At 36.3% G+C, this 23268-nt stretch overlaps 1 protein-coding gene across 1 annotated transcript; it reads right to left on the bottom strand.

Annotated features, from left to right (window-relative positions):
- Window positions 1-13114: 13114 nt before the first annotated feature.
- On the bottom strand, window positions 13115-18941 carry LOC112045189 (androgen-dependent TFPI-regulating protein). The gene is made up of 4 exons (XM_024081284.2): window positions 18711-18941; window positions 17444-17581; window positions 16209-16429; window positions 13115-14841 (listed from the first exon to the last, which is right to left on the bottom strand). The coding sequence occupies exons 1-4, from the start codon at window positions 18924-18926 to the stop codon at window positions 14658-14660; spliced, it is 759 nt and encodes a 252-aa protein (XP_023937052.2). The 5' UTR covers window positions 18927-18941; the 3' UTR covers window positions 13115-14657.
- Window positions 18942-23268: the final 4327 nt, after the last annotated feature.

A 23268-nucleotide genomic window follows, 5' to 3' on the forward strand; every position in this document is an offset into this window, starting at 1 on the left:
CGTAGGAACCCGTTAGATATGGGCACAGAATATACATATAGGACAATAAGAAGAAAAAAACTTCATGCACACGAACAGAAGAAAACCAATGACAAAAAGCAATCTCTTACAGGCAACCTCTGTTAAGATAAAATTAGAAAAAAAATTCAAGACGCTACAAGCGGCTTCCAAGAATAATTGTATAATAATAGAAGCCATAATTGTAGAGACTTAAAAACTTCGACTAAATCGTAGTCTTCACACCTTTAAGACTTTGTGTGAAAAGGGTTGGGTTTTTACACACTTTGTATGTGTTTTAGTGCATAAGTAATATCTGTTCTGTTATGCAGTGCAGTTACTATGCAGTAGGTACCTATTAGGAGCACATTTGTGAGATGCAGCCGACCTATTTTAGCCTTAATAGCATCTGATGATATTTTTTCAACGAAAACTTTATGAAAATGTTTCTAATAATATGTTTTCACCTACATTTTCTTATTGTTACTACATTGAAACTACATGTTTCTTTTTTTCTTTGTTCTAAAAACTTATATATTCATTCAGTCCTATTCTTATAAATCTATATAAAATAAGCACCTAACAAACAATATTCTGTTTCTTCAACTAAATCGGAAGTCAGTTTAGCTACCATTCTATATAAGAAGCCGATACTGGCCAACATAAAATAATAATTTTTTCTATATTAAAAAAAATACTTTATATATAAATATATATATATTTTCATCTTTTATTTATAGATTTTTGAAAAAATATTGGCGAGAATTATACAGCTAGAAAATATTTTTGTGATATTGTGTGTAAAAATATTTTTCAAGATTATATTTAACGACTCTGTCGACATTTTTTAATGATCATATTCATGCTAAATTACAGGTTTCTAGTAGTTAAACCGTCTGCGTTAAACTTCGGACAGACGGGCAGACAGATGGACATGGCGAAATTAAAAGGGTTCCTTGTTGACTACGGAACCTTACAAAAGAGCCATTAGGGTAGTTAGCAATGATGTTCTGTCGTGGTTCAATCATTAATTTTATATCATCACATTCCCACGGGAATAAAAATTATGCGGGTGAAACTGCGGGGTCTTCTAGTCTGCAATAAAAGTATAAAAACTGACTACACATTAAAATATATACTTATATTAAAAATGCGAAAGTAAGTCTGTCTGTCTATCACCTTTTCGCAATTAAACGGTTCAACCGATCAAGATGAATTTTGGTATAATTATAAATAGGACCTTGGAGCAAAACAAAGGGTACTTTTTGACCCTAAAATAAAAATCGAAGGGGAAAGTCCTTTATTTTTAGAGTTACAGTTTTAAAAAAATGTTTATAAATCTTAAAAAAAAAATACGACATATAATGTGATTCAAGAATTTTTAAAATGTAACTAAACCAAGTGGTGAAATAGGGGTTGAAAGTTTACATTGATTTCCACGCGGACGAAGTCGCGGTCGTCCGCTAGTAATAAAATAAAAAAAATCTTTTATTGATGTTTTGGTTGTTTTTACACCTATATTAAATTTTTAATTTGCTCTGCATGTTAAATATTCACAAGGCGCAAACGGTCGTTATAGTTCAGTTTGTCTTCCGATAAAAGCCCCCTCTAAAGATTTCCACTCTGTTCTGTCTTTTTAACAGACTTCCAAAAAAGAGGAGGTTCTACGTTCGGCTGTATGTATGTTTTTTTTTTTTTTTTTTTTTTTTTTTATGTATGTCCAGCGATAATTCCGTCATTTGTGGACCGATTTTGAAAATTCTTTTTTTGTTTTGAAGGGTTTGATTCCAGGGTGGTCCCATTTTTTTCATGTCAGGATCTGATGATGGCATCCTGGAGAAATCGAGGGGAACTTTCGAAAATCGTAGGGACAGCTAGTGCGTTTGTTAGTGTTTCCATAAGATATTTTAAACCACTACAATTTTATGAAGGTCTGGAGTTGGTCTGATGATGGAGCCGAAACACAAACGATGGAACTCGTCAGCGATTTACAGCAGGTACCTTTTGTTTGGGCTTGATTTATTTGTATTGATGAGAACTTTCCACCTAGATGGGTTGAGATTGTATTAAGGGTCTGATGATAAAGGCGAAGGACAGTTAAGAGAACTCCTCGACGGTTCACAGTAGCTACCTTGTGTTTTGACTTGATAATTTTGTATTGATGAGAACTTTCCACCTAGATAGGTTGTGACTGTATTAGGGGTCTGGTGACGAAGATGAAAGAGAGTTAAGGGAACTCCTCGACGGTTCACAGTAGCTACCTTGTGTTTGGACTTGATAAATTTTATATTGATGAGAACTTTCCAACCATATGGAATGTGACTGCATAGGGGGTCTGGTGATGAAGACGGAGGGCAGTCACCTTTCACGTTTTTCTGAATATTTATATTACGTGTGGATAAAGGGGAGTGAAATTTTGTATATGAGTTAAGGTAGTATTAATAAAATTGAGATTGTAGGACTTAGATACTTATCATAAGAAAATAACGTTTCAACTAATTGCTTATTAATTTTTGTTTACACTCAGTAGATGTGCTAACACTAAAAATTAAAAAATAAAAATTTTAATAAAAAAAATTCAACCGACTTCCAACTCAAAAATTAACCTAAACTAAAAAGCAAAAAATAACATCTTACCTATGTGCTACCTTCTGATCAGTTTGAAGGCGGTGCCAATCTAGTGTCATGTTTTAATTAAAGCCGTTTCTGAAAGAACCACAGAAATTTTGTCATTTAAACGGCTTAAATTAAAACATCACTAGCTTGGCACCGCCTTCAAACTGATCAGAAGGTAGCACATAGGTAAGATGTTATTTTTTGCTTTTTAGTTTAGGTTAATTTTTGAGTTGGAAGTCGGTTGAATTTTTTTTATTAAAATTTTTATGCAGTATGAGTTCATGTTGGACCCGCTATATTTCTGATTTCGTCCTCCCATCTGTCTACCTCTGTTGATTTTGCCGTCTCTCGGATATCATTCTGTAGTCGGGTCCATTTTTTCTGTTTAATAAACAGGACTATGCATTATGGTGCAAATATTAGCGCCATTAGGCATAAGGACGATTACAACGGAGGTGCGTCGTTTACTTAGGAAACAAGAGAAAGAATTTACAGTTTCCAAACATTGTTAAGGTCGCAACTCATTAGAGCAAACCGGCACGCGAAACAAATATGCCATCATACGGGGTAATGAAGCCTCAATAACTTAATTGTTAGTAATCATTATTAGGATTCAATTTTTGGCCGTTGAAATATTTTTGTGGCCACAAATATGACCTATTATTTGATAATTTCCCTCCCTATTCGGATGGAAAGAATAACATTTTAACATATTTAAAGATATCACTAAATAGTAATAAAATATTATACTTGGATAATGTGCACAGATATTTAAATTTAATAAAAATAAAAATGGACCTCGTATGGTCACCTAAGTTTTCAAAGATAACGCTTTTAGCAATTTAATCTAAGCGAGCTGCGAGCAGCAGCACGCTCTGCCGCGTCGCAATTTGGATCGTGCCGCGTTTCAAGAATCAGCGCATGACTAAGGGCTTTATGGGTTCAAAACTAGTCGGGCATACTCCGACGTAGTATCACGTGAGCCGTGTTTCATAATCAATTAATTTGAATAACACTCAATATCCAATTTTTTTTTTTATTTTTTAGAGACCTACGTACTCCGCGTTTTGTTTCGCTCGCGTAGTTCCCGTTCCCATAGGAATACGAAGATAAAATAAAGCTTATTTTCATCAAGGCTAATGTAGGATAGTAATCGTGATTTTTTTCAAATCGGTCCAATACTTTTAGAGTGTATTCAATCCAAACAAACAACAAAAAGAACAGCGCCATCTAGTTGCAGCGTTATAAACCTCTAAGGCGAGGTGCCTAGACGATGCAGCAACAGCGCGATTGTCCGTAAGTTTGTCAAGTTGTATTGATTTACATCAACAGGTGTCGCACCAAGTAGTACTTATGCAACTTTTGTTTAAGGGAACTTTATATTATAACGTGGACGTGGATAAAGGTTTTATTAAATAAAATATTATTATATACCGACTCGTAAAATACTAGCGAACTCGGTCAAGCTTCGCTTTGACTTGAGTGCACTTTTTCCCTATCCCTACCCTACAATAACCTACTCCTACCCCTACCGTACCCTACCTCTATCCTACCCCCTACTCTAATCATCGTCATCATTGATCACTAACAACTATTCGAGCTCACTGTTGAGCACGGGTCTCAACTCAGAAATGAAGGCTATTAGTCCAAGCTGGCCCAATGCAAATAGAGAATTATTAAAATTGTCAAACGCAGGTTTTCTCACGATGTTTTTCCTTCACCGTTTGAAGCACGTGATATTTAATTTTTAAAATTTTGGCACCTAAATAATATTAACAATAACGATGTAGGTAGGTACTTATTTAATGAAAAATTACAATGTTTTTGTTAATTCGTATCAGGTTTTCGATGTAAGTTAGCAATATATAAGCTTATATAATGATTTATTTATTTTGCTATCATCCGCGAAAAGCCGACGAACCCATGCGACAACGTCACCCAGGTCCGACAAAATACTCTCTACGTACGTTTCAACCGAAACCGGAGCATCCTCAGGAGATGTTGACTCTACAACGTGCAATTGCACTTTGTAGAGTCAACATCTCCTGAGGATGATCATGCATGGGTTCGTCGGCTTTTCGCGGATGATAGCAAAATAAATAAATAATTATATAATCATGATGAACTTCCGCAAAGTAACGCCTGCTTCTATCCATTATATTAGCTGCCTGTGTCCATGAGTTACCTAGAACGGTTTTACAGATACATAGTATAGATACCTACGACCGCAACTATTCAGTAAATCAACGGATCACTGTAACTATCTCTACGCTGCAGGCTGCAGGTTACCTACGTGATCAGCTTACTGTCTGCTCTCTACAATTTGTACATATTTATTACTAGCGGACGCCCGCGACTTCGTCCGCGTGGAAACCGATGTTTTTCAACCCCTATTTCATTCCCTTCTATATATATTTTTGCATGTTCAAAATAATAAATAGTCCAGTCAAATATAATTTCTAATATTATGATAGATTTATATTGAAAAAAACTTCAACCCATCTTTAATCCTTGGATCTTGAATGACATTATTTTTAGTATGGATAAGGGTAAATCCAGTTTTTACAAACGTTACTTGAATAATAAAGGTCTTTCCATAAAAACTTTCAATCCCTTGTAATTCAATTTTCGCGATAAAAAGTACCTATCCTATAACCTTCACCGAATTATAGTCTTAAATCTTGCTAAGTTTTATTTGAATTCATTCAGTAGTTTACTTACTTTGGAGCTCTTTCGACTATGAAATCATTACTGTTACTAATTCTTGGATTCGTGATAGCCCAGTGGATATGACCTCTGCCTCCGATTCCGGAGGGTGGTGGGTTTGAATCCGGTCTGGGGCATGCACTTCCAACTTTTCAGTTGTGTGCATTTAAAAAAATTAAATATCACGTGTCTCAAACGGTGAACGAAAACATCGTGAGGTAACCTGCATACCAGATAATTTTCTTAGTTTTCTGCTTGTGTAAAGTCTGCCAATCCACATTGGGCCAGCTTGGTGGACTATTGGCCTAACCCTCTCATTCTGAAAGGAGACTCCAGCTCAGCAGTGAGCCGTATATGGGTTGATAACGACGACTAATTCTTGAATAAAAAATCACAAATCAAAAGCTAGTACCTAGTTATAGCTAACTAATTTAATATTCACCATGGAGTCTGTTATAAATTCTAGACGTCTAGAATCTGGTCCGATATACTTAGAACTATCAATGAATCGTTTCCGACAGTATTCGTATCTACTAGAGAACCAGTAACTTGTTAGGTAATGCATGAAACTAATGTGTTTATTTTCAGTTAAATCTGGCTAGATATCTAATGGATCTAGTACTAACAATAGCTATGAAAAAATAGTTTTTTAGATTAAACATAATATGATATTTAGGTAGTACCATCTGAGGCCTGTGACGAATTCATTTAATCATCATCATCATCATCATCATCATATCAGCCGATGAATGTCCACTGTAAGGCCTTTTGCAGGGATTTCCAAACACCACGGTCCTAAGTTTGCATAAATAACCAGCGACTCCCTGCGACTTGCTTGATGTCGTCAGTACACTTGGGGTCGACAACACTGCGCTTTCTGGTGTACGTATTGTTGTTGTTTCTGGTGTACCTTGGGACCCGAACGTCCGTGGGCTCTTTGTTCGATAGGCCCCGCCTAGTATTCAACATCTTGGGACCCGAACGTCCATGGGCACTTTGAACTATGGGCCCCGCCTAGTAGCGATTTGGCCCTAGAATAACTGTTATATTGTAATTTTCATTTGAATGATGGATTACTTCTGGACTCACGGCTTCGCAGGCTGGGACTCTACCGACTGCTAGAGTTACGCCTACAGAACATAAACTAAGAGCGGGGGCACACGATTCGTTGTTTCGGCGGTGCTGCGCCGGAGCGGTGTCGCTGCGTCGTCTTAAAGCGACGGCACACGGTGCGTTGCGGCGCCGCATTGCAAAGATTTCACAGTATCAGCCGGCACACGAGCGTTGCGACGCCGCAACGTTGTTATGTCATCGGAGCGCATCGTGTGACATGCCACAGATATTTGTATGTAAGACGACGCAGCGACACCGCTGCGGCGCCGCACCGCCGCGCAACGCATCGTGTGCCTCCGCTCTAACATAGAAATATCTGTGGCATGTCACACGATGCACTCCGGCGCCGCACCGGACTTGCAACCATCGAGACGAGGCGGAGAGGGGTGAATGGTTGCGTGTCAGAGCGGCACCACTCAGTTGTCTATGCGTCACAACATTACTTTATTAAAAGACTGTCCAACGCTGCTACGGCGCCGCTGCGACATAACAACATTGCGGCGCCGCACCACTCATGTGCCCGCTGATAACGGTGAAATCTTTGCGATGCGGCGCCGCAACGCATCGTGTGCCCCCGCACTTAAGCTGAAACGTTACGCCACTGAGAATCTATTGCTAATTGATTTCTATAGGTAGGTTTTTATAAAACACTAATACGGTACCTATCTAGTTAAACCCGTATAGAATAGACGCACTAAGTACATACCTACTTGTTGCAAAATATGCTTGGAAATAATTATCTACGTACCTACTTATTTATTTTAATAACATCTGAACTCAAGTTATAATAATAATCATATAATTTATCCAATACAGGATTTATTTGTGTATTTTATTCACTGACAGAAATTTATAACTACATTATGTACCTAAACTGTATGCGATGTGAGACGAATATCTTAGCAATCCATGGATTCACCGAGCTCTTGCAAGGTCTATCGCGTGGCAGAGAGAAAAACTTCGAGCAAAGTCCAGGACTTGTGACCAACTAATGTAGGGTTAAGGTATTCCTTGACAATCGATTAACCGTTAATTCCCTCCTCCGTTCGTATTGTTCTCCTTGCCTCGCCAAATTTGGTAAGATCCTATTAGAGCTTTGGATACCCGTTCTTATATAGTGCTGTAGTTCTAGCTAGGGAGACCAAGGTCTTTAAGCAAGATATAGAGAGATTTTGCTGGTAATCCTCTCGCACCTACTTCTACGGCGTACAAACTAACCACATAGCCATTTTAGTTAGTTCATTAGTTAGTAGGTCCATAATATTTATTCACTTTTATATTGTGGTTCTTCGGAATGTTAGTCTCCCACAGCACAGTAAGTAAATTAAGTTATTTAATCTATTAAAAAAAATTGCAACAAGCCGAGGTTGTTATTCAAATTCCGCTGATAAGCTAGCCACAGACTATTCAGTAAGCTCATGATTTTGCAGCGCTAACGGCAGGACATCCGATTATGTGTCTGATTCAAACAGCGTCGTAAGAAATTGTAATATGAATAGTGGAACGAGAGCTAGACATACTTCATTTTAGGAAGGTAAGTGGTAGCCAGTTATGTAGTTTGGACTGTGGTGGCTTTGGGAGACTGCAGGTTTCATGGGTCCTCCAGACCGTCAAGGTCCGTCAAGGACCGTCTGGGTCAGCCGTTCAAGTAGCGAAGTCCAGAAGAATGTTGAAACTGCAACTGGAAGGTCACAAGATGAGAGGAAGTCCGACTTAGAAATATAATGTCATAATGCAAGCCACTGACGTTCAAGTAAAGTCACACACCTTTAGCGCTAACGGCTTGACATCCGATAAAACTGATCGTGAGTCGGTCATGATCTCATGCTCATCGCTACCAACACACGAGTTTTACCGGCTGCCAAGCCGTTAGCGCTGCAGGCATGTGGATTTGAACGTCAGGGGCTGAGATACACTAACCTATGCTGGGAATTGAACCCTGGTATCTGGCTATCGCGCTCTATAGTATAAATGTTCAAAACAGCTTTACACATGACTTATGTAAACCTACGTACTAATGTTACTATTGTGGAATACACACAACTGTCTGTGTTTCCGCTTGTGTCGAGTTGTCTAACTTTCTTCTCAAGTTGTAGATATTGCACAAAAGGGGACTCCGTGTTCTCGTATAGCCCACTATAGCCCACTATAGCCCACAGAGAATGGCACTAACATAACAGTTTAATAAAAGAATTGGCAGTGCGATATTTTACTATCAACGTATTGATTTCTTAAAGGTTATGTATGCATAATACAGAACCTTCAGATGTTCATTATGCTATACTATATCTTTTCTTATCAATTTCATCACTAATACAACCATTAAGTCTATACTAATATAAGGAGAAAAGATTTGATTGTTTGTTTGTTTGCTCTGTGCTCTGAAAAAAAGGCTTTCACCCCTCACGAACATCGTCGTTATCAACCCACATACGGCTCACTGCTGAGCTCGAGTCTCCTCTCAGAATGAGAGGGGTTAGGCCTTAATCCACCACGCTGGCCCAATGCGGATTGGCAGACTTCACACACGCAGATAATTAAGAAATTCTCTGGTGTGCAGGTTTCCTCACGATGTTTTTCCTTCGCCGTTTGAGACACGTGATATTTAATTTCTTAAAATGTGTGTGCATTTTACTGTACACTACACTGAAAAGTTGAAGGTGTATTCTCCAGACCGGGTTTGAACTAACACCCTCCGAAATCGGAGGCAGAGGGCGGTTCACGAACATAGGCAACGGGAACGAGAACTACGCGGCTATAACCGTCTGCTGGTATAATGTGTAATTAGCCAATTAATGATAATGAATGAGCTAACCTTCAAAAGAAGATGCATTCCACCAATTGCAGTTGAACAAGTAAAGCTAAGTGATAAGCTTAGGTCACGGTTAGGTATGTAATGGATTTGCTCGGTTAGATAAACTTGCTTGTTTGCATAAAATAGCAAACAAACGTAGCGTTGCATCAGTTAATTTCAATGATAATACATAGTACTTACTATTCAAGACTAAAACTAATAATAATAGACCAGGGGCGTAGCTAGCGTATCAGCCGTATCAATGATACGGGGCCCTCGGACTACAAGGAGCCCCTTACGTGTAAAAGCAATAATTAGTAAAAGTAATCCACGATCTCATTTAATAGGGATGATGATAGTTTTTTAAATTGTATATAAGTTAGGAGTATGCTAATAGTAAAGCAATTTTGTAAAAGTAACGGTATCTGCGATCATTACTTTCGTAGCTACATTGATTTAAAAGGTCAGATATGCGGAGCTGCCGCGGATCCCTGAAAAATGCCCCATACAAAATACGTGTACGGTACGATTTAATGACGTCGTAAATGCATAATGATCGTTAGATTTGTATGGGCGTTCAAACAAAATTACTAATATCTTTGTTATTTGTGCGTTTATGTTTATAGTTCGAATATTAAAAAATGTCACATTTCATGTAAGGAAGCTAAAGCTGTATGATTTTTCATCTAATTACGATAAAAGATTTTTAATACATTTTGAAATTTTATAATCTTATTTATTTTGCAAATATCCAGTCAATCTTTGCTTTTTATGTATAAACTAGTAGACGACGCGCGATTCACTCACGTGGTTGCCGTTCCCGTAAGAAATCGAGGATAAAATATAGCCTATAGCCTTCCTCAATAAATGAAATATCTAACACTGAAAGAATTTTTCAAATCGAACCAGTAGTTCCTGAGATTAGCGCGTTCAATCAAACAAATAAACAAACTCTTCAGCTTTATAATATTAGTATAAATTAGTTAACATTGACCTTAATTACCCGAATATAACATAAAAATCAATATTTTCAAACCTAGTCATCATCGGTATTCCTTGCTTAAGCGTGCTCCCAATAGTTGGAGACATCCTATATAGGTTAAGTCATTGTCATATTTATTTTAAGCTAGTATTTTTGTTCATTTTGTGAGAAATCTTTACCCTTCATTAATTGGGCCTCCCAACTAATTTTGGTAGTCCCCCCTCCAAGACAGGCTACGCCACTGTAATAAACCCGCAGAGTAAATTGTAATTTACTATGATAACTAGCCATGGCCGATGTTTAGCATCAGGTAAGGCATAAGTCAATTAAGAAAAAAAAGAGTCCTAAATATTTTATTTTTGCCCTTGACTACAATTTCCCCTGATGGTAAGTGATGATGTAATCTAAGATGGAAGCGGGCTAACTTCTTAGGAGGAGGATGAAAATCCACACTCTTTCCGGTTTCTACACGACATCGTACCAAAATCGTTTGGCGGTACGTCTTTGTCGGTAGGGTAACTAGCCACGGCCGAAGCCTCCCACCAGCAATAAAAAAAAATCACAGTATACACCAATGTGACAGATAGGTCATCAAATCCGGTACAAGTTAGCAATAAATAATCGTTTGGAGTTTGACGATGTATTGTTTGCTGACACAACGCAACAAAATGTTAATATTTTCCAATATTTTACTGTCTGCAGTTGTCTATGCAGTCTTGTTATAGATGTATGTATCGGATGCTCGAGGTTAGCAGATTAACTGACATCGTCGAAGTACAGTTTATTTCTTTTGATCTTGATTGACAAGAAATAAATGAATATAGAAAAAACAGGATTTTATTTGATATTCTAACCTAACGCACTAAGCACGAGTAGGTTTTGCTACAAACATAATGGATATTTGTAAATTTTAGGAGCCTTCTGAGTTCCCTATATCTATCTTTATTAAGAGGTAAAGTTTGTGGTAATGTAAAAGATGTATCTCTGAATCTACTAAACTGATTTTGAAAAATTCTTTTACCACGTTATTTGTGAGTTGATAGTTTATTTGTGAGGCTATATTTTATTTTCATATTCTCACGGGAACGGGAACTAATCTATCTATCTATCTTCTATCTATCTTCTATCTTCTATTCTACTATAACAAAAGAGTAGAAATCGAGTGTCTATACTTTGCCCAAATTTAACTAAAATCAAGTTAGGGCAATTAGAAATGAGCAATAGAATACGAAAATATATTTTTAAATTTTCATGTCTGTCTGTCTGTCTGTCTGTCCTTCTGTCTGTATGTTCGCGCTATTCTCTGGTTCTAGTGAACGGATTTTGATGCGGTTTTTACAAATAGATTAAGCATAGTCCAGGGCCATAATCATTTATTTTGAGCCTTTATGAAAGTGCCGGCCAATAAACAAAAATAGCACGAATTTGGCGCATATTTGATAATTTTTATTGGAGGGCATTATACAATCGATATAAAATATTTTTTTTCGATCTATGTACAGAATTTCACAGAAGTATATATTAGCTATTGCGCCAAATTCGTGCTATTTTTGTTTGTTGGCCGGCACTTTCATAAAGGCCCAAAATGAATGATCTCCATTTAGGTCAATCTAATAAGTAGTTATTGCTTGAAATAGTAATAAAACTTGCATACCATTATACGATAAAAAAGTAGACAATGTGACATTTAAACACAAAAAGAATTATTCAATTTGAACCTGAACTTTCAAGTAGTTCCTAAGATTACCTTGGCGCGTACAACCAGATAAACAAACAAATTGGTCAGCTGTTGAGTATAGAATATGTGCCTTAATATCGATATTACACAGTTATAGTGGAAAACTCGTTTCTCCAAATTCAAAAAATCAATTTAAGCATTTCGGTTTTTTCAAGATAACTTATTTTCTATATATCCGATCTCTATGAAACAAAGCCTATATGCCCTGGACTATGCTTAATCTATTTGTGAAAACCGCATCAAAATCCGTTCAGTAGAACCAGAGAATAGCGCGAACATACAGACGGAAGGACAGACAGACAGACAGACAAGAAAATTAAAAAAAATATTTTGATATTCTATTGCTCATTTCTAATTGCCCTAATTTGATTTTAGTTAAATTTGGGCAAAGTACAGACACTCGATTTCTACTCTTTTATTATAGTATAGAATAGAAGATAGAAGATAGATAGATAAGAAGAAGATTTAGAAAATTATTATCACAATCAATGCGACAATTTTACCAAGGCTTGAAATGTCTGCGAGACATATAAAAGTAATATATTACGTATACATAAAGCTATTAAAATAATTACATTCAATTTAGTTTTATTACGACTCATGACAAAACACTTCCTTGGAATTATAATAATATAATTTTATATTTTATCAAGGTTAAACTATACCCATTTGTTTGTTGTGTTATATAAATATAAAATGATTAAAATGATTAAAAGGAGAAGGAAGATACATCTAAACTATTAGTAGCCTTTTTGTGTCTACTACTTAGTGGCATAAACTTATCAAGCTAATAAATATTAAAAAACCTATACTTATACTAATTAATTACTAGTGGATTGCTAGAAAAAAGAAAAATCAAGATCTTCTTTAACCAGAATCGTACTAGTTTTGGAACTCCTTATGGATTCCAATGGAGATGGCCCAATATTATGTCTTGGATCAGGTTTTTCATGCGGACGAAGTGCGAGCCTCTGCTAGTAAAATGTACAACCTACTAAATATACCAGTACCTATAATACAATATAATGTTACAGTGTGTAAAAGCCCAACTGCGTAACTAGCCTTCAAAGTTTGGATCCGTGGGTGAATTCCGAAAAACTTTTAATTGGATACCGAAATAGCGAGTTTAATTTTTATATTATGGAGCAAAAAATAAAAACTTACAAGATAGGTACGCGATTTTATTCGATCTTTAGTACATAATACAAGTATGTAGGCGTAAAATTTAAATAAGAATAGAAAGGCATAAACTTACCTTTGCTTAAGTTCTTTAGATACTGCTAACTGTTTTTGCCCCTGTAGCTAAGAGGCACATCGATTCATCGATTCTCTTTCTACGATCGCAAACGCTTCGAAACTAGAAAAATGTATAGGAATGACATTTGCTATCGACAGATCACGTGATCAAGATCTGTCTTGCGATCGTAGAAAGAGAATATTAATAATAATAATAAATGATTTATTTAGCCTGAGTACACAAACAATTTACCTAAATATAAAAAATAAACACAAAAACATAAGACTAGATAAAAATTAAACAAAAATTAAAAATTATTTTTTTTTAGAGAGAGACCACACACCTTGAATGGTGACTTTGCAAAGCTTGGCTCCCTGTTGTGCGGTCTCTTCTAATTGTTATTAATCTAACTTATATACAGCCAGTAATCTAACTTATGAACAGCCTGTATATACAAATATCACTCAGATGTCAGTTTTATTCACTTCTTACCCACCTTTTCTGTTTTTGTTTACATTTTGTTTCTAATTATTGTTTTTAAGTTAAACGTAGTGTATTTATGTATTATGTGTAGTTTTAATTGTAAAATTAGATTTCACTTTCTAATTTTTAATTATTTTTAAGTTCATAGTAGATTAGTATTAGAGTATTATATAGTAGTAGATTTAATTACAGTATTGTTAACGGCGAAGGGTGCGCAGAAAAACTTTAACAAGTTTATGTCTGCACCTTTTAATTTTTATCATGTAATTATTATATATAATTAAATAAAATAAAAAAAAGATACAATATTACATCAGCTAAAAAGGATGCTGCTTCATCATAATGCTACAGTGTTTGCTGCAGCGCTGGTATTCTGGCGCAACTTTAGGTGGCGTCACGACTCGAAAGCAACGGTTGGAACCGAGATGATGAATCTGCCTCTTGGCTACAGGGGCTGGTATCGAGACTCTGTGGGACACAATCTTTTTGTTGGAATATTATATTCAGTATTCAGCTCTATCCAAGAAAACATAACTTAAACCATGTACATATATTTGTATGTATTCTGTGCTTAATCTAAATTCACTGTCCACCCAGCTACACGGTGATTTACGAAGCTTACGCAGGTAATGTCCACGATTTTCTATGCATGAATTTAGAATTTTTCAATCCCGCAGGAACTTAGTTTTTCGGGATTAAATAACCTTTGTGTTTGTTTGATATTCCAGATTTTAATCTTTACCAGATTACCAGAAAAAAACTTCAGAGTTTGGAGATCGATTTATAACCGTATTTCTTAAAATGATAAGAGAGTTTTACAAATCACAGTTTGTGATGTTGTAAGGGGTAAGCACTGGATGTACTGCACCGATTTTTAACCGACTTCAAAAAGGAGGAGGTTCTCAACTTGCGAATGTCGTGGGCTATATTTTATTTACGTATTTACACGTTAACTACACGAGTGAAACCGCGGGGCGTCTGCTATTTTTTTTTAATAAACACGTTTTTTCTGTGTAACTGTTTGTCCGTGTATTAAGTCTACAAGCACCCATTGGCCGGTGTGGTAAAACAAGACCGATATGTAAGTGTAAATCGCCAGAACCGATAATTTGGTGTAGGAGAACTTCTTAAAGACGGGATACAGGTATTCTTCATTCAGAACACTTTGTACACACCTGTGAACAAAACGATTAAAAATATTATCCTCCTATATAATATTATAAACGTGAAAGTTTGTATGGATGTTTGGATGTTTGTTACTCTATAACGCAGCTACTACTGATGCGATTTAGCTGAAATTTGGAATGAAATAGATTTTACTCTGGATTAACACATAAGCTACTTTTTATCCCGAAAAAATCCATGGTTTCCCGAGATTTGCGAAAACTGATGAATTTGATGATATAAATGTTTGTTATTCTTTCACGCCTCAACCAATGAACCGAATTAGCTGAAACCCGAGTTAGCTACTTTTTATCTCAAAAAATCCATAGTTCCCGAGGGATTTGTGAAAAACTAAATTCCACGCCGACGAAGTCGCGGGCGTCCGCTAGTTTCAATAATAATCTATAGTCGTAACAGACTTTATTGATTAAATTGTTTTTGAAGAGAAAAGCAAACTAAAAGAATTTATTTAAATGTTTATAGAGCGAGATACCGTCGTTTTCGTCATTTGGACGACTAAATGCAGCTAAATAAACCCTTTCTGTTTGGTGACACAGACTGTCATAAATATCTTAAATAGGATGTAGTGTTTCTGACACTAAAAATGTTCTTTCTTTCTTTCTTCTTTCATTTTATAAAGGCGAAAGTTTACCAGCTCATGCTCCTACCATACCTAGTATAAAACGATAGGCAAGAAAAGAGTATGAACCATGGTGTCTGTGGATTGTAGATCTTTTGAGGATCTAGTTACTTCACCGTCACAAGCCGAATCGAAAGGAGAAACTACCCCATATTCAGTCATGGCACAAAACTGTAGCCAGTTTTTAGGGTTCCGCAGTCCCTAAGAAACCCTTATACATGAGGATGAATTTTTTATCAGCTATTCCATGATGTGTATCATTAGTGGCATTTTTGTGCATTACTAAGATAAGTAAAGTGCTCAGCTAGATTAAGTCTACGGAACCCTATACTGCGCGTGGACCAACACGCAATTGGCCAGTTTTATTTTGTTTGACTCTACAGTCAAACCCAGGATGTCAAGACCGAAGTCGAATCTCAAGATCGAATCGAGGCTGTGATAGTTGACGGTTAGATCCCCGCCTGCATTATCGACCCACTAACAGTCAACTAAAACTCTCTAACTAAACAAAAATTATCTAAAAATAGCATTAACAGTTACACCGACAAAGACATACCGCCAAGCGATTTAGCGTCCCGGTATGATGTCGTGTAGAAACCGATAGGGGTGTGGATTGTAATCCTCCTCCTAACAAGTTAGCCCGCTTCCATCTTAGATTGCATCATCACTTACCATCAGGTGAGATTGTAATCAAGAGCTAACTTGTAAAAAAAAAAAAATGATAAAAAAACCACTTACACTGCAATATACAAACTAATAAAACAAGTCAACGTAATGATTCCTGGAGCCATATTCTTGGGTCGTTTCCGCCTCACAAATAAGAAGTCAAAAATGACAAAAAGCAGTGATATCGTATGCATACAGTGATGCTCCCACAGGTGTATCATGGAGTCCACAGCAGGTGGGGCTATCAGGTCCTTGTCATGGTGCCATAGCCTCCAGAATAGAATATCAGCAAACTGAAACATATCAAATTCGTTTATTTCAAAGCCTCAATAGCTCAACGGTAAGAGCGGTTGGATTCATCACCGAGGGGTGGTGGTTCAATCCTCACCCCGTTGGCCCATTGTCGTACCCACTCCTAGCACAGTCTTTCCCGACTAGTTAGAGGGGAATGGGAATATTGGTCATATTATAAAAAATATGGCAAATTTTCTTTTTTTTTTTAAAAAAAAAAAGGGTCACTGACTTCTAGACTATTGTTATACCCCATTTCTATACTAAAGCCATATTCGAGGAGTAAGTACTGTTTACCCACAAACAAATAAAATATGAATAAATGGCTAGTAATTTCACACCTAATAATAATTATAATTAACTTGTTCATAAATTAATAAATAAATAAATAAATAAATATACTTAAACAATACACATCACTATCTAGCCCCAAAGTAAGCATACAGAGTAGCTTGGGTTATGGGTGCTAAGATAGTTGATATTATAATATTAATATACAATTATGTACTACAGATAAATACTTATATAATGTATAAATAGACACAGACACTGGAAAACACTCATGCTCATCACACAAATATTTTCCAGTTGTGGGAATCGAACCCACGGCCGTGGATGCAGAAAGCAGGGTCACTACCCACTGCGCCACGCGGCCGTCTAATTATTATATATATACAATTAATGTAAATAAATTTGATTAATAAGCTTAAAACAATTAGATATAGTTATAAAAAACAATACATAATTTAAAATAAAAAAAGTTATCAAATGACATGCGTTATCTACCCTGATTTCTAATTTTTTTTTTTGACTAGTGTTTTCCGACTAGTTGGAGAGGAACCAATTTTGTCATATGCGATAGAAGTTGGTGCGAGAGTCATACTAACATAATCTCTTAGTAACCTAATCGCTGTATTTTTTGATATAAATAAAATTAAAAAAAAAATCATTAGTCTCAAAAAATACAGCAGAGATAGATGAAGATGATGATAAAAAAAGTAATAATAAGAACTTACAGCTGTGGTCGGTAGCACCAGACTGGTGAACATAAAATCCCTGAGTCTCTTCACAGTTTTCAAATGCTTCGTTACATTTCCTTTTAATTCTCTCCAATCACAATACAAGCAAACGGGTATGTACACAAAAAATAGTAACTAAAAAGTATAATTTAACATTTAGGTATACACAAATAATAATATTTTATTTTGTGAACACTTTGTAAACTAGAGAAAAGTCAGTAAATCAGAAACGCTTTGTTAAGTTATTTATAGTGATACAATACAAGATGGCTACAAAACTAGTTGACCAATAAACCATTGCTCATCTTTATTCACAGATGAAATGATAAACATTGTTTCTGCTTTGTTTATGCTTCTTAAATTTCACACATAAATGCGCCTTTCAAATACACATTTTCCGCTACAAAAAGGCGAAATTATAAAATATATAAATGAATAGCTGTTCGTTAGTCTCGCTAAAACTCGAGAACGGCTTAACGGATTTATCTTATCTTGGTCTTGAAATGTTCGTGGAGGTATAGGGAAGGTTTAAAAGGTGAGAAAAAATCAAATAATTTCCGGGAAAACCCTAAAAACTGCCCTTTCCTATTTCCCATACAAACGTTTAAGAGTCAAGCGGTAGGGGTAGGGTAGGGGTAGAGGTATAGAAGGGTAGAGTAGGGATAGAGAATAAGTGCACTTATGTCAAAACGAAGCTTGACCGGGTCCGCTAGTAATCTATATATATAAATGCTGTTCGTTTGTCTCGTTAAAACTCGAGAACGGCTAAACGGATTTATCTCATCTTGGCCTTGAAATGTTCATGGAGGTATAGGGAAGGTTAAAAAGGTGAGAAAAATTAGAAAAATTGCCGGGAAAATCATAAAAACAACCCTTTTCTATTTCCCATACAAACGGTTAAGAGTCAAGGGTTAGGGTAGGGGTAGAGTCGTTATCAACCCATATTCGGCTCACTGCTAAGCTCAAGTCTCCTCTCAGGATGAGAGGGGTTAGGCCAATAGTCCACCACGTTGGCCCAATGCGGATTGGCAGACTTCACACACGCAGAGAATTAAGAAAATTCTCTGGTATGCAGGTTTCCTCACGATGTTTTTCCTTCACCGTTTGAGACACGTGCTATTTAATTTCTTAAAATGCACACAACTGAAAAGTTGGAGGTGCATGCCCCGGACCGGATTCCGGGGTAGATCAGTGCACATAATTAGTTAAAGCGAAGCTTGACCGGGTCCGCTAGTACTGTAATCCATGGTATTTGCTTACTTACATTAAACCAGGTAGTTATAAGTTTCCACTTAAATTTTGCATAAACTCTAATTGTAACATCTTCAGAGTTTTCAAAATCTTTCTCAATTAAAAATCTTATAGCCATCGTCACTAAATGCACAAACGAAAGTAAATATATGAACCATCGGAACTTTAACCAAGCGTATTTCTGCTTATATGTGGTTGAATGCGTTATATTGACTTTAGATGCAGACATGCTTACAGTCGTAAGACTTACTAGTACACTGATGATGCATCTTTGTGTGAATATGTATATACAAATCTGAGTAATAACATAAAATAAATTAAAAGTGTCTGTCCGTGTTAAATTATTATGTAAAAATATTTGTTTTTAAGCTCTTAGTACTCGTATACATTAACCTATTTTAAAGGTTTGTTATATGCAATAATTATTCTTTGTTCTTATTCGTTCTACCCTTAGGTCTTACCCCCGTGCGCCTCCGTGGTTTACAAGCGCGGTGGTTTTACAAGACGGAGGTTCTTGGTTCGATCCCCGGCTGGGTCGATTGAGGTTTTCTTAATTGGTAAAGCTCTGGCTGGTGGGAGGCTTCGGGCGTGACTAGTTACCACCCTACCTAATTTTTAACCGACTTCCAAAAAGGAGGTTCTACGTTCGACTGTATGTATGTTTTTTACTTACTATAGATATGTGGATACATAGTAGTATATTCTCTATTTTAAATTTGTAACCAATAAACGACGCAACGCTCTCCCGATCAGTCCGTGAGCTCACCCTGGGATCGTGCCTGAAAATCAGCGCTACAGTTACTTAGCTGTAGCATAGAGAGGCAGCGTCCCATTCAGCCGAAGCCTTAGTATTAAGTTAGTATTAATTCTCATGTTTTTTTCGTATTTATGTTATGTTGTTTTGGCTGAATAAATGTTTTTATTATTATAAATGTTTTATTATTATTATTATTAATTAATTACACACCGAAAGGGTGTGGATTTTCATACTCCGCCTAACAAGTTAGCCCGCTTCCATCTTAGATTGCATCATCACTTATGAGGTGAGATTGCAGTCAAGGACTAACTTCTAAAGAATAAAAAAATAAGATATTTTGCTACATAAGTCGTCTTGAAAGTAAAGGTAAACAAAACAATATCAACTACTTACAGCACAATACGGTGTCGTAAGTTTAGTAGGAAGATAAAAAAATGGAAGTCGACACAACAAACTTTAACAGCGTCGTGCCTTTGTCAAAGTTTAAATTATGGTAAGCAAAACGTTCTATTTCAACTTGTTGAAACTAACGATCACTTTATACTCCTTTACAATTTCAATTTAAGTAACTAAATATGGCAACTTTTAATAGTTGTTTGTACTATTAACTTGACTCTTGTTTACAACGACTACCTACCACAATCGTACCTAAGGTTACTGATCGTACCTGTTTATATACCTAGTAAATACTACCAAATAAGTCGTGATAGCCCAGTGTCTCCGATTCCGGATGGCGTGGGTTCGAATCTGGTCCGGGACATACACCTCCAACTTTTCAGTTGTGTGCAATTAAATATCACGTGTCTCAAACATCGTGCGGAAACCTGCATACCAGAGAATATTCTTAATTCTCTGCGTATGTGAAGTCTGCCAATCCACATGTGGTCAGCGTGGTGAACTATTGGCCTAACCAAAATCTCATTGGGAAAGGAAACTCGAGCTCAGCAGTGAGCCGAATATGGATTGATAATGACAACCAAATGCCTATTGTGTCAGTTTGCCTACCTTAACCCAGAAAGTCATTCATTTCAAAACTTCTGCAGTTTTGATTTGTGGAAAAAGTAAACTTTCGATTCTTTCGACTTGTAGTATAAAGTAGTATTTAATTTTATAGTTATATTGCATATCTAAAGTCTCATATTAAAGTTGAAAATTTAAGAACTTATAAATCAATAGAAATAGTAAGGTAAGATATTGACGCACGCAAAGTAGGGGACTAAAAGTAAACTTATAATGTTTAATTTGGTTAGATGAAGGCTATTCTTTCGTCAACAGACGTCGTCATTATAAAGATTATGATAATATTTGTAATCAATATGCAGTTTGGTGTTTAATCCTACTGTCATATTTTTCTTAAATGTTTACTATTAAACATACGTAACTTTAACTGACCATTGTAGAGTCATCATCTTAGAGAAATCTTCCAGTATTTGATTTTGATTCATTCGTTGGTTTTTCGCGCAGGACATTTAAAAAAAAACAAAGTAAAATTCAAAATTCATTTATTTCAAGTAAACTAAGTTTACAAGCACTTTTGAAACGTCAGGTGATTTTATAACGATAATAGATAATGGTGTTAATTAGTCGAACCTAATAATTAAAAAAAAAAAAAACACTAGACTGAGAACACCACCTTTTTTATTCTTTACAAGTTAGCCCTTGACTACAATCTCACCTGATGGTAAGTGATGATGCAATCTAAGAAGACATCGGACTAACTTAGTAGGAGGAGGATGAAAATCCACACCCCTTTCGGTTTCTACACGACATCGCACCGGACCGCTAAATCGCTTGGCGGTACGTCTTTACCGGTAGGGTGTTACTTCCACCAGCCAGACCTGGACCAATTAAGGAAATCTCAATCGGCCCAGCTGAGGATCGAACCCAGGATTTCCGTCTTGTAAATCCTATACGCATACCACTGCGCCACGGAGGTCGTCAAAAAGACTGACTGACTCATCTTGATATACCAGGTTACTGTACTGTTGGTAGTGAGTACACTTTGTGAAAGTAACTCACTTCTTTCCAAGGCTTTTGCAAATGCAGATACTCTTTGCATTAATGAAAGGATAAATTCTCAATTTTTCTTTATTCACTTTTACTAATCGGCTAAAGGTATTAGTGCACGAAGCCTCATTGCTAAAACCCTTATTGTGCAGGATAACTGAGACAAGTTAAGCTCTTTAGAAGATGTAATCTATACTCTGTTTTATAGATGTTTTCGATTGTAAAGTCTTCGATCTACTAGTAGCATACATATTTAATACTTAGTATTGAAAAGAGCCGTGATAGCCCAGTGGCTATGACCTCTGCCTTCGATACCGGAGGGCATGGGTTTGAATCCGGTCCGTGGTACACCTCCAACTTTTCAGTTGTATGTTTTTAAGAAATAAAATATCACGTGTCTCAAACGTTGAAGGAAAAACATCGTGAGTAAACCTGCATACCAGAGAATTTTCTTAATTCTCTGCGTGTGTAAAGTCTGTCCATTGATATAGCGAACGCGAAGACTGAAATTTTCTCATAGGTTTTGGTTTTTAGTCTGAATGTGTTTTTACTGAGTACGTTAAATAATGTACGTCCGTAAATATACTCCTACTCAAGGCTATTCGACTACTGTAAAATATTGCCGGTGCAGAATAAAGTAGTCGTCGCAATCTTCAAAGAAGAGTTTGACTTTATACTAAATATAAACAAAAATGAGCGTATTGGCGGACTCCGCAAGCTCCATAACAATAAAAAGTTTATAGTGCCCAGAAAAAACAATTATTATGGTAAGCGCACCAAAGACTATATATGGTGCCACATACATTGAACAATTTGCCAGGACTGGATACTAGCAAATTGTTCAATATTAACTTATCGAAAAAAAAATTGGTAAAATATGTAAAGGGTGCATGTCGAGCGGGAGGAGAGGGTTCGCAGATGCACTGCGCTAGGGGACATACTTAGGCATTATATATATATGGTGCCTAATTGTGTGCCTTATGTGTAGGTAAGTTTATTTTATATAACAAATTAACGTAATTGTGAACTCGCCGTCCTCACAAAAACATCAAGTTTATAAGGATGGCTTTTTATGTACCTAACTATATAACACTTTTTGTATTTTGTACAATAAAAAAAAATAAAAAAAAAATCTCGTGGATAGGAATCGGGTTGTTAGGAACCATCGCCCATTCATTTTTACTCTATCCTGCCGACCCGCATTGGACCAACGTGGTGGGTTTAAGGTCCAAAAGTACGAGATGGAAGGGACTTTTCCCATACATTTTGGTTAGTGGGAGGCTTCGTCCGTGGTTAGTTAACACCCTACCCGCAAAGACGTACCGCCAAGCGACTTAGCGTTTCAGTACGATGTCGTGTAGAAACCGAAAAGGGTGTAGATTTACATCCTCCTAACAAGTTAGCCCTCTTCCATCTTAGATTGCATCATTACTTACCATCAGGTGAGATTGTAGTCAAGGTCTAACTGGTAAAGAATTAAAAAAAATGAGCGGCAGCTCTAACAATTTGTAAACAGATAATGAATCGGATGTTCTGATTGGAATAACCCAACCCATCAGCGCTGAGCATTGCTTCTTATCAACGGCTTAATGCTGAGCTGTATAAAACCATTTCTGTTTGGTGTCTTAGACAGTCATATAATATCTTAAATAGGATGTACTTTTTCTGACACTAAAAATAAAACTTATTTTCTTTCTTTCTTTTCTTTTCTTTCTAACTAGTAGATAAAATAAAACAGTCGTTTATTAACAAATTTTTATTAAAAAAAAATCCAGTAGAGTAGTCTATATAATTGATGATTCCTTAC

The sequence above is a fragment of the Bicyclus anynana genome, chromosome 9 (genome assembly GCF_947172395.1).
Source record: "Bicyclus anynana chromosome 9, ilBicAnyn1.1, whole genome shotgun sequence".
NCBI classification, from domain to species: domain Eukaryota; kingdom Metazoa; phylum Arthropoda; class Insecta; order Lepidoptera; family Nymphalidae; genus Bicyclus; species Bicyclus anynana.